At 48.8% G+C, this 12440-nt stretch overlaps 1 protein-coding gene across 3 annotated transcripts in view; it reads right to left on the bottom strand.

Moving 5' to 3' along the window:
- The window catches only part of atp2c1 (ATPase secretory pathway Ca2+ transporting 1), a 41465-nt gene that overhangs the window by 19620 nt on the left and 9405 nt on the right, over window positions 1-12440 (bottom strand). For all 3 annotated transcript variants that reach the window (XM_034553098.1, XM_034553100.1, XM_034553101.1), the window contains exons 4-9: window positions 5151-5240; window positions 4909-4944; window positions 4749-4810; window positions 4561-4669; window positions 4323-4478; window positions 3784-3852 (exon numbers count right to left, since the gene is read on the bottom strand). In XM_034553098.1, coding sequence (XP_034408989.1) covers window positions 3784-3852; window positions 4323-4478; window positions 4561-4669; window positions 4749-4810; window positions 4909-4944; window positions 5151-5240 — 522 coding nt within the window. The remainder of the gene's footprint in view (window positions 1-3783; window positions 3853-4322; window positions 4479-4560; window positions 4670-4748; window positions 4811-4908; window positions 4945-5150; window positions 5241-12440) is intronic.

Raw genomic sequence — 12440 nt, forward strand, 5'->3', positions numbered from 1 at the left:
TAAAGAACCTGCAGCAGGTGAGTGGTCTACACTGTGGCTGTACATAAAGAACCTGCAGCAGGTGAGTGGTCTACACTGTGGCTGTACATAAAGAACCTGCAGCAGGTGAGTGGTCTACACTGTGGCTGTACATAAAGAACCTGCAGCAGGTGAGTGGTCTACACTGTATCTGTACATAAAGAACCTGCAGCAGGTGAGTGGTCTACACTGTGGCTGTACATAAAGAACCTGCAGCAGGTGAGTGGTCTACACTGTATCTGTACATAAAGAACCTGCAGCAGGTGAGTGGTCTACACTGTATCTGTACATAAAGAACCTGCAGCAGGTGAGTGGTCTACACTGTATCTGTACATAAAGAACCTGCAGCAGGTGAGTGGTCTACACTGTGGCTGTACATAAAGAACCTGCAGCAGGTGAGTGGTCTACACTGTAGCTGTACATAAAGAACCTGCAGCAGGTGAGTGGTCTACACTGTATCTGTACATAAAGAACCTGCAGCAGGTGAGTGGTCTACACTGTATCTGTACATAAAGAACCTGCAGCAGGTGAGTGGTCTACACTGTGGCTGTACATAAAGAACCTGCAGCAGGTGAGTGGTCTACACTGTGGCTGTACATAAAGAACCTGCAGCAGGTGAGTGGTCTACACTGTGGCTGTACATAAAGAACCTGCAGCAGGTGAGTGGTCTACACTGTATCTGTACATAAAGAACCTGCAGCAGGTGAGTGGTCTACACTGTATCTGTACATAAAGAACCTGCAGCAGGTGAGTGGTCTACACTGTGGCTGTACATAAAGAACCTGCAGCAGGTGAGTGGTCTACACTGTAGCTGTACATAAAGAACCTGCAGCAGGTGAGTGGTCTACACTGTATCTGTACATAAAGAACCTGCAGCAGGTGAGTGGTCTACACTGTATCTGTACATAAAGAACCTGCAGCAGGTGAGTGGTCTACACTGTGGCTGTACATAAAGAACCTGCAGCAGGTGAGTGGTCTACACTGTGGCTGTACATAAAGAACCTGCAGCAGGTGAGTGGTCTACACTGTAGCTGTACATAAAGAACCTGCAGCAGGTGAGTGGTCTACACTGTATCTGTACATAAAGAACCTGCAGCAGGTGAGTGGTCTACACTGTATCTGTACATAAAGAACCTGCAGCAGGTGAGTGGTCTACACTGTATCTGTACATAAAGAACCTGCAGCAGGTGAGTGGTCTACACTGTGGCTGTACATAAAGAACCTGCAGCAGGTGAGTGGTCTACACTGTGGCTGTACATAAAGAACCTGCAGCAGGTGAGTGGTCTACACTGTGGCTGTACATAAAGAACCTGCAGCAGGTGAGTGGTCTACACTGTGGCTGTACATAAAGAACCTGCAGCAGGTGAGTGGTCTACACTGTAGCTGTACATAAAGAACCTGCAGCAGGTGAGTGGTCTACACTGTAGCTGTACATAAAGAACCTGCAGCAGGTGAGTGGTCTACACTGTAGCTGTACATAAAGAACCTGCAGCAGGTGAGTGGTCTACACTGTGGCTGTACATAAAGAACCTGCAGCAGGTGAGTGGTCTACACTGTGGCTGTACATAAAGAACCTGCAGCAGGTGAGTGGTCTACACTGTGGCTGTACATAAAGAACCTGCAGCAGGTGAGTGGTCTACACTGTATCTGTACATAAAGAACCTGCAGCAGGTGAGTGGTCTACACTGTGGCTGTACATAAAGAACCTGCAGCAGGTGAGTGGTCTACACTGTATCTGTACATAAAGAACCTGCAGCAGGTGAGTGGTCTACACTGTATCTGTACATAAAGAACCTGCAGCAGGTGAGTGGTCTACACTGTGGCTGTACATAAATAACCTGCAGCAGGTGAGTGGTCTACACTGTGGCTGTACATAAAGAACCTGCAGCAGGTGAGTGGTCTACACTGTGGCTGTACATAAAGAACCTGCAGCAGGTGAGTGGTCTACACTGTGGCTGTACATAAAGAACCTGCAGCAGGTGAGTGGTCTACACTGTAGCTGTACATAAAGAACCTGCAGCAGGTGAGTGGTCTACACTGTAGCTGTACATAAAGAACCTGCAGCAGGTGAGTGGTCTACACTGTGGCTGTACATAAAGAACCTGCAGCAGGTGAGTGGTCTACACTGTGGCTGTACATAAAGAACCTGCAGCAGGTGAGTGGTCTACACTGTGGCTGTACATAAAGAACCTGCAGCAGGTGAGTGGTCTACACTGTGGCTGTACATAAAGAACCTGCAGCAGGTGAGTGGTCTACACTGTGGCTGTACATAAAGAACCTGCAGCAGGTGAGTGGTCTACACTGTGGCTGTACATAAAGAACCTGCAGCAGGTGAGTGGTCTACACTGTGGCTGTACATAAAGAACCTGCAGCAGGTGAGTGGTCTACACTGTGGCTGTACATAAAGAACCTGCAGCAGGTGAGTGGTCTACACTGTGGCTGTACATAAAGAACCTGCAGCAGGTGAGTGGTCTACACTGTGGCTGTACATAAAGAACCTGCAGCAGGTGAGTGGTCTACACTGTGGCTGTACATAAAGAACCTGCAGCAGGTGAGTGGTCTACACTGTAGCTGTACATAAAGAACCTGCAGCAGGTGAGTGGTCTACACTGTATCTGTACATAAAGAACCTGCAGCAGGTGAGTGGTCTACACTGTGGCTGTACATAAAGAACCTGCAGCAGGTGAGTGGTCTACACTGTGGCTGTACATAAAGAACCTGCAGCAGGTGAGTGGTCTACACTGTGGCTGTACATAAAGAACCTGCAGCAGGTGAGTGGTCTACACTGTAGCTGTACATAAAGAACCTGCAGCAGGTGAGTGGTCTACACTGTATCTGTACATAAAGAACCTGCAGCAGGTGAGTGGTCTACACTGTGGCTGTACATAAAGAACCTGCAGCAGGTGAGTGGTCTACACTGTGGCTGTACATAAAGAACCTGCAGCAGGTGAGTGGTCTACACTGTGGCTGTACATAAAGAACCTGCAGCAGGTGAGTGGTCTACACTGTGGCTGTACATAAAGAACCTGCAGCAGGTGAGTGGTCTACACTGTGGCTGTACATAAAGAACCTGCAGCAGGTGAGTGGTCTACACTGTGGCTGTACATAAAGAACCTGCAGCAGGTGAGTGGTCTACACTGTGGCTGTACATAAAGAACCTGCAGCAGGTGAGTGGTCTACACTGTGGCTGTACATAAAGAACCTGCAGCAGGTGAGTGGTCTACACTGTGGCTGTACATAAAGAACCTGCAGCAGGTGAGTGGTCTACACTGTGGCTGTACATAAAGAACCTGCAGCAGGTGAGTGGTCTACACTGTGGCTGTACATAAAGAACCTGCAGCAGGTGAGTGGTCTACACTGTGGCTGTACATAAAGAACCTGCAGCAGGTGAGTGGTCTACACTGTGGCTGTACATAAAGAACCTGCAGCAGGTGAGTGGTCTACTTGTTTCAACAGTGGAACAATGGGTGCTTGTTGAACTGAAAGCTACACTACCTGCTTTGTTTGTGAATGTCTTTGAAGAGACTCCATGTGAAAGCAGTGTTTTCTTTCATGAACAGGTAAACGTGTGTAGACCTTTAGAAGACTGAATTAAGTCAGTGACGTGATACTTCCTGGAGTCAGGGTCGTCCACATGAAGCCAACACAGCAGATGACTGGAGTCAGCCACTGTTGGGTTACAGTGCTTTGCATGTTTTTCACTTCCTGCTTTGTGTTGCCGAGCGGCTCGAGCTCGGTGTTCAGATCAGATGGAGACCTACGTACCTCTTCTGCTTGCATCATCTTGAAAACCTCCCCAAACTCAGAGTTCTCTCCGGTCCCGATGACGATGCCCTGAGAAAGACGAACACTCTTGTTGTAGGACATCATTTCATATATTCCTGTGTGTTCAGAACACTCCTTCTGCTTCTGTCCTTCATGAGGCTGTTTGAGTTCAGCTCTACGTACAAAACGACCAGCAAGACGCTGTCTGATGTGAACTTCAATCCAACTGTATTCATAAACAACAACATACAATACCCAAAGTAATAAATAAAAATCAACCAATTCAGAATGTTCAACAATAAAATGTAATTTAATAAAACCACATAGATCATAAGAGGTCCAGCTGTGGAAAAGCTGAAAGAGAAGCATCAACCAGTGGAAACACTGACGTGACTCCCAGAAGTTCATTCTGCTGGTTCGGTTTCAGGTCTAAAGGTCCTCACATTCACAACCAGAGAACCCATTGTACTGTGGTTCTAGTCAAGGAACAGCTGAAGAACACATGCTGATGAGACAACCAGAGGAGCAGGAGGAGGTACCTTGGCTCTGCCGCAGCGCACCAGGGTGCCCATGAAGGCCACGTTGCTGCGGGACGCGATGTCTCCGTTGGAGGACGGCGGCTGGTGGCCGGTGGTCTTGGAGCTGGGCGACGTCTCCCCCGTGAGACTGGACTCATCCACAGACAGGTCTGTCGCCTTAGAGGGAGGAGGACAGACGGGTAGGGCTTCAGCCTCATGATGATGATCAGAGAGAGTGTGTGTGTGTGTGTGTGTGTACCTCGACCAGGCGAAGGTCTGCTGGGACTCTCTCCCCCACCGACAGACAGACGGTGTCTCCAGGAACCAGCTCTCTGGCCAGAAGGTGCTCCAGGTGTCCTTCCCTCAAACTGAGATACAATACAGTGTTCAAACACACACACACACACACACACGAGAGAGAGAGAAGGCGAAGAAATAAACTCCCACCAGTGACATTCTGGAGGCACCAGCTTCCCCAGCTCTTCTAGAGACTTCTCTGATCGATACTCCTACACACACACACACACACACACACACACACACACATTAATTTCTGATGGCCATAAAAATAAAACATTACATGATTATTTTTATAAACACGACTCACCTGGACAAAAGCTACCGTCACTACTATGATGATGGCCTGTGAGGAGACAAAGAGACTCTGGTTAATCTTGTCCACGGTGGTCTCCAGAGGACTGTCCCTCTAGTTCACCATCTGATCTAGTGTGCAGTATTCACTTTCTTATCAGCTGGTTCTGTTGAGACCTTCAGGCAGTAAGTCAATGTTCTAGTGTTCTCCATCAGCTGGTTCTGTTAATACCTTGATCTGTTGCATCTAGAACATACCACAGTGATGCTGATGGCGTCATCAAACTGGTGCATGAGAACACTGATGACGGCCGACGCCAACAGCAACAGGATGAGAGGATCTTTGAACTGCAGAGAGAGACGTCAGGTGAGTTAGTGTCTACAGGTCTTCAGTCAGAGGCAGTCCTGTAACAGGTCTACAGTAAGAGGCAGTCCTGTAACAGGTCTACAGTCAGAGGCAGTCCTGTAACAGGTCTACAGTCAGAGGCAGTCCTGTAACAGGTCTACAGTAAGAGGCAGTCCTGTAACAGGTCTACAGTCAGAGGCAGTCCTGTAACAAGTCTTCAGTCAGAGACAGTCCTGTAACAGGTCTTCAGTCAGAGACAGCCCTGTAACAGGTCTACAGTCAGAGGCAGTCCTGTAACAGGTCTACATGTCTTCAGTTAGAGACAGTCCTGTAACAGGTCTTCAGTCAGAGGCAGTCCTGTAACAGGTCTTCAGTCAGAGGCAGTCCTGTAACAGGTCTTCAGTCAGAGACAGTCCTGTAACAGGTCTTCAGTCAGAGACAGTCCTGTAACAGGTCTACATGTCTTCAGTTAGAGACAGTCCTGTAACAGGTCTTCAGTCAGAGGCAATCCTGTAACAGGTCTACAGTCAGAGGCAGTCCTGTAACAGGTCTTCAGTCAGAGACAGTCCTGTAACAGGTCTTCAGTCAGAGGCAGTCCTGTAACAGGTCTACAGTCAGAGGCAGTCCTGTAACAGGTCTACATGTCTTCAGTTAGAGACAGTCCTGTAACAGGTCTTCAGTCAGAGGCAGTCCTGTAACAGGTCTTCAATCAGAGACAGTCCTGTAACAGGTCTACAGTCAGAGGCAGTCCTGTAACAGGTCTACAGTCAGAGGCAGTCCTGTAACAGATCTACAGTCAGAGGCAGTCCTGTAACAGGTCTTCAGTCAGAGACAGTCCTGTAACAGGTCTTCAGTCAGAGGCAGTCCTGTAACAGGTCTTCAGTCAGAGACAGTCCTGTAACAGGTCTTCAGTCAGAGGCAGTCCTGTAACAGGTCTACATGTCTTCAGTTAGAGACAGTCCTGTAACAGGTCTTCAGTCAGAGGCAGTCCTGTAACAGGTCTACAGTCAGAGGCAGTCCTGTAACAGGTCTACATGTCTTCAGTTAGAGACAGTCCTGTAACAGGTCTTCAGTCAGAGGCAGTCCTGTAACAGGTCTTCAGTCAGAGGCAGTCCTGTAACAAGTCTTCAGTCAGAGGCAGTCCTGTAACAGGTCTTCAGTCAGAGGCAGTCCTGTAACAGGTCTTCAGGTCTTCAGTCAGAGGCAGTCCTGTAACAGGTCTTCAGTCAGAGACAGTCCTGTAACAGGTCTACAGGTCTTCAGTCAGAGACAGTCCTGTAACAGGTCTTCAGTCAGAGACGGTCCTGTAACAAGTCTTCAGTCAGAGACAGTCCTGTAACAGGTCTACAGGTCTTCAGTCAGAGGCAGTCCTGTAACAGGTCTTCAGGTCTTCAGTCAGAGACAGTCCTGTAACAGGTCTTCAGTCAGAGGCAGTCCTGTAACAGGTCTTCAGTCAGAGGCAGTCCTGTAACAGGTCTACAGGTCTTCAGTCAGAGACAGTCCTGTAACAGGTCTTCAGTCAGAGACGGTCCTGTAACAAGTCTTCAGTCAGAGACAGTCCTGTAACAGGTCTACAGGTCTTCAGTCAGAGGCAGTCCTGTAACAGGTCTTCAGGTCTTCAGTCAGAGACAGTCCTGTAACAGGTCTTCAGTCAGAGGCAGTCCTGTAACAGGTCTTCAGTCAGAGGCAGTCCTGTAACAGGTATTCAGGTCTTCAGTCAGAGGCAGTCCTGTAATAGGTCTTCAGTCAGAGACAGTCCTGTAACTGGTCTACAGGTCTTCAGTCAGAGACAGTCCTGTAACAGGTCTTCAGTCAGAGACGGTCCTGTAACAAGTCTTCAGTCAGAGACAGTCCTGTAACAGGTCTACAGGTCTTCAGTCAGAGACAGTCCTGTAACAGGTCTTCAGTCAGAGGCAGTCCTGTAACAGGTCTACAGTCAGAGGCAGTCCTGTAACAGGTCTACATGTCTTCAGTTAGAGACAGTCCTGTAACAGGTCTTCAGTCAGAGACAGTCCTGTAACAGGTCTTCAGTCAGAGGCAGTCCTGTAACAAGTCTTCAGTCAGAGGCAGTCCTGTAACAGGTCTACAGGTCTTCAGTCAGAGACAGTCCTGTAACAGGTCTTCAGTCAGAGACGGTCCTGTAACAAGTCTTCAGTCAGAGACAGTCCTGTAACAGGTCTACAGGTCTTCAGTCAGAGGCAGTCCTGTAACAGGTCTTCAGGTCTTCAGTCAGAGGCAGTCCTGTAACAGGTCTTCAGTCAGAGACAGTCCTGTAACAGGTCTACAGGTCTTCAGTCAGAGACAGTCCTGTAACAGGTCTTCAGTCAGAGGCAGTCCTGTAACAGGTCTTCAGTCAGAGGCAGTCCTGTAACAGGTCTACAGGTCTTCAGTCAGAGACAGTCCTGTAACAGGTCTTCAGTCAGAGACGGTCCTGTAACAGGTCTTCAGTCAGAGACGGTCCTGTAACAAGTCTTCAGTCAGAGACAGTCCTGTAACAGGTCTACAGGTCTTCAGTCAGAGACAGTCCTGTAACAGGTCTTCAGTCAGAGGCAGTCCTGTAACAGGTCTTCAGTCAGAGACAGTCCTGTAACAGGTCTTCAGTCAGAGGCAGTCCTGTAACAGGTCTTCAGTCAGAGGCAGTCCTGTAACAAGTCTTCAGTCAGAGGCAGTCCTGTAACAGGTCTTCAGTCAGAGGCAGTCCTGTAACAGGTCTTCAGGTCTTCAGTCAGAGGCAGTCCTGTAACAGGTCTTCAGTCAGAGACAGTCCTGTAACAGGTCTTCAGTCAGAGACAGTCCTGTAACAGGTCTTCAGTCAGAGACAGTCCTGTAACAGGTCTACAGGTCTTCAGTCAGAGGCAGTCCTGTAACAGGTCTTCAGTCAGAGACAGTCCTGTAACAGGTCTACAGGTCTTCAGTCAGAGACAGTCCTGTAACAGGTCATCAGTCAGAGACGGTCCTGTAACAAGTCTTCAGTCAGAGACAGTCCTGTAACAGGTCTACAGGTCTTCAGTCAGAGGCAGTCCTGTAACAGGTCTTCAGGTCTTCAGTCAGAGGCAGTCCTGTAACAGGTCTTCAGTCAGAGACAGTCCTGTAACAGGTCTACAGGTCTTCAGTCAGAGACAGTCCTGTAACAGGTCTTCAGTCAGAGGCAGTCCTGTAACAGGTCTTCAGTCAGAGGCAGTCCTGTAACAGGTATTCAGGTCTTCAGTCAGAGGCAGTCCTGTAACAGGTCTTCAGTCAGAGACAGTCCTGTAACAGGTCTACAGGTCTTCAGTCAGAGACAGTCCTGTAACAGGTCTTCAGTCAGAGACGGTCCTGTAACAAGTCTTCAGTCAGAGACAGTCCTGTAACAGGTCTACAGGTCTTCAGTCAGAGACAGTCCTGTAACAGGTCTTCAGTCAGAGAAAGTCCTGTAACAGGTCTACAGGTCTTCAGTCAGAGGCAGTCCTGTAACAGGTCTTCAGTCAGAGACAGTCCTGTAACAGGTCTACAGGTCTTCAGTCAGAGGCAGTCCTGTAACAGGTCTTCAGTCAGAGGCAGTCCTGTAACAGGTCTTCAGTCAGAGGCAGTCCTGTAACAAGTCTTCAGTCAGAGGCAGTCCTGTAACAGGTCTTCAGTCAGAGGCAGTTCTGTAACAGGTCTTCAGTCAGAGGCAGTCCTGTAACAGGTCTACAGGTCTTTAGTCAGAGGCAGTCCTGTAACAGGTCTACAGGTCTTCAGTCAGAGACAGTCCTGTAACAGGTCTACAGTCAGAGGCAGTCCTGTAACAAGTCTACAGGTCTACAGTCAGAGGCAGTCCTGTAACAGGTCTACATGTCTTCAGTTAGAGACAGTCCTGTAACAGGTCTTCAGTCAGAGGCAGTCCTGTAACAGGTCTTCAGTCAGAGACAGTCCTGTAACAGGTCTACATGTCTTCAGTTAGAGACAGTCCTGTAACAGGTCTTCAGTCAGAGGCAGTCCTGTAACAGGTCTACAGTCAGAGGCAGTCCTGTAACAGGTCTTCAGTCAGAGACAGTCCTGTAACAGGTCTTCAGTCAGAGACAGTCCTGTAACAGGTCTACAGTCAGAGACAGTCCTGTAACAGGTCTTCAGTCAGAGACAGCCCTGTAACAGGTCTTCAGTCAGAGACAGCCCTGTAACAGGTCTACAGTCAGAGGCAGTCCTGTAACAGGTCTACATGTCTTCAGTTAGAGACAGTCCTGTAACAGGTCTTCAGTCAGAGGCAGTCCTGTAACAGGTCTTCAATCAGAGGCAGTCCTGTAACAGGTCTTCAGTCAGAGACAGTCCTGTAACAGGTCTTCAGTCAGAGACAGTCCTGTAACAGGTCTACATGTCTTCAGTTAGAGGCAGTCCTGTAACAGGTCTACAGTCAGAGGCAGTCCTGTAACAGGTCTTCAGTCAGAGACAGTCCTGTAACAGGTCTTCAGTCAGAGACAGTCCTGTAACAGGTCTTCAGTCAGAGGCAGTCCTGTAACAGGTCTTCAGTCAGAAACTGTCCTGTAACAGGTCTACATGTCTTCAGTCAGAGACAGTCCTGTAACAGGTCTTCAGTCAGAGACAGTCCTGTAACAGGTCTTCAGTCAGAGACAGTCCTGTAACAGGTCTTCAGTCAGAGGCAGTCCTGTAACAGGTCTACAGTCAGAGGCAGTCCTGTAACAGGTCTACATGTCTTCAGTTAGAGACAGTCCTGTAACAGGTCTTCAGTCAGAGGCAGTCCTGTAACAGGTCTTCAGTCAGAGGCAGTCCTGTAACAGGTCTTCAGTCAGAGACAGTCCTGTAACAGGTCTTCAGTCAGAGACAGTCCTGTAACAGGTCTTCAGTCAGAGACAGTCCTGTAACAGGTCTACATGTCTTCAGTTAGAGACAGTCCTGTAACAGGTCTTCAGTCAGAGGCAGTCCTGTAACAGGTCTACAGTCAGAGGCAGTCCTGTAACAGGTCTTCAGTCAGAGGCAGTCCTGTAACAGGTCTTCAGTCAGAGACAGTCCTGTAACAGGTCTTCAGTCAGAGGCAGTCCTGTAACAGGTCTTCAGTCAGAGACAGTCCTGTAACAGGTCTTCAGTCAGAGGCAGTCCTGTAACAGGTCTACAGTCAGAGGCAGTCCTGTAACAGGTCTACATGTCTTCAGTTAGAGACAGTCCTGTAACAGGTCTTCAGTCAGAGGCAGTCCTGTAACAGGTCTTCAGTCAGAGGCAGTCCTGTAACAAGTCTTCAGTCAGAGGCAGTCCTGTAACAGGTCTTCAGTCAGAGGCAGTCCTGTAACAGGTCTTCAGGTCTTCAGTCAGAGGCAGTCCTGTAACAGGTCTTCAGTCAGAGACAGTCCTGTAACAGGTCTACAGGTCTTCAGTCAGAGACAGTCCTGTAACAGGTCTTCAGTCAGAGGCAGTCCTGTAACAGGTCTTCAGGTCTTCAGTCAGAGGCAGTCCTGTAACAGGTCTTCAGTCAGAGGCAGTCCTGTAACAGGTCTTCAGTCAGAGGCAGTCCTGTAACAGGTCTACAGGTCTTCAGTCAGAGGCAGTCCTGTAACAGGTCTACAGTCAGAGGCAGTCCTGTAACAGGTCTACAGTCAGAGGCAGTCCTGTAACAGGTCTTCAGTCAGAGACAGTCCTGTAACAGGTCTTCAGTCAGAGACAGTCCTGTAACAGGTCTACAGTCAGAGGCAGTCCTGTAACAGGTCTACATGTCTTCAGTTAGAGACAGTCCTGTAACAGGTCTACAGTCAGAGGCAGTCCTGTAACAGGTCTACATGTCTTCAGTTAGAGACAGTCCTGTAACAGGTCTTCAGTCAGAGGCAGTCCTGTAACAGGTCTTCAGTCAGAGACAGTCCTGTAACAGGTCTTCAGTCAGACAGTCCTGTAACAGGTCTACATGTCTTCAGTTAGAGACAGTCCTGTAACAGGTCTTCAGTCAGAGGCAGTCCTGTAACAGGTCTACAGTCAGAGGCAGTCCTGTAACAGGTCTTCAGTCAGAGGCAGTCCTGTAACAGGTCTTCAGTCAGAGACAGTCCTGTAACAGGTCTTCAGTCAGAGGCAGTCCTGTAACAGGTCTTCAGTCAGAGACAGTCCTGTAACAGGTCTTCAGTCAGAGGCAGTCCTGTAACAGGTCTACAGTCAGAGGCAGTCCTGTAACAGGTCTACATGTCTTCAGTTAGAGACAGTCCTGTAACAGGTCTTCAGTCAGAGGCAGTCCTGTAACAGGTCTTCAGTCAGAGGCAGTCCTGTAACAAGTCTTCAGTCAGAGGCAGTCCTGTAACAGGTCTTCAGTCAGAGGCAGTCCTGTAACAGGTCTTCAGGTCTTCAGTCAGAGGCAGTCCTGTAACAGGTCTTCAGTCAGAGACAGTCCTGTAACAGGTCTTCAGTCAGAGACAGTCCTGTAACAGGTCTACAGGTCTTCAGTCAGAGGCAGTCCTGTAACAGGTCTTCAGTCAGAGACAGTCCTGTAACAGGTCTACAGGTCTTCAGTCAGAGACAGTCCTGTAACAGGTCTTCAGTCAGAAACTGTCCTGTAACAGGTCTACATGTCTTCAGTTAGAGACAGTCCTGTAACAGGTCTTCAGTCAGAGACAGTCCTGTAACAGGTCTACAGGTCTTCAGTCAGAGACAGTCCTGTAACAGGTCTTCAGTCAGAAACTGTCCTGTAACAGGTCTACATGTCTTCAGTTAGAGACAGTCCTGTAACAGGTCTTCAGTCAGAGGCAGTCCTGTAACAGGTCTTCAATCAGAGGCAGTCCTGTAACAGGTCTTCAGTCAGAGACAGTCCTGTAACAGGTCTTCAGTCAGAGACAGTCCTGTAACAGGTCTACATGTCTTCAGTTAGAGGCAGTCCTGTAACAGGTCTACAGTCAGAGGCAGTCCTGTAACAGGTCTTCAGTCAGAGACAGTCCTGTAACAGGTCTTCAGTCAGAGACAGTCCTGTAACAGGTCTTCAGTCAGAGGCAGTCCTGTAACAGGTCTTCAGTCAGAAACTGTCCTGTAACAGGTCTACATGTCTTCAGTCAGAGACAGTCCTGTAACAGGTCTTCAGTCAGAGGCAGTCCTGTAACAGGTCTTCAGTCAGAGGCAGTCCTGTAACAGGTCTTCAGTCAGAGACAGTCCTGTAACAGGTCTACATGTCTTCAGTTAGAGACAGTCCTGTAACAGGTCTTCAGTCAGAGGCAGTCCTGTAACAGGTCTACAGTCAGAGGCAGTCCTGTAACAGGTCTTCA

Source organism: Cyclopterus lumpus, chromosome 16 (assembly GCF_009769545.1).
Source record: "Cyclopterus lumpus isolate fCycLum1 chromosome 16, fCycLum1.pri, whole genome shotgun sequence".
NCBI classification, from domain to species: domain Eukaryota; kingdom Metazoa; phylum Chordata; class Actinopteri; order Perciformes; family Cyclopteridae; genus Cyclopterus; species Cyclopterus lumpus.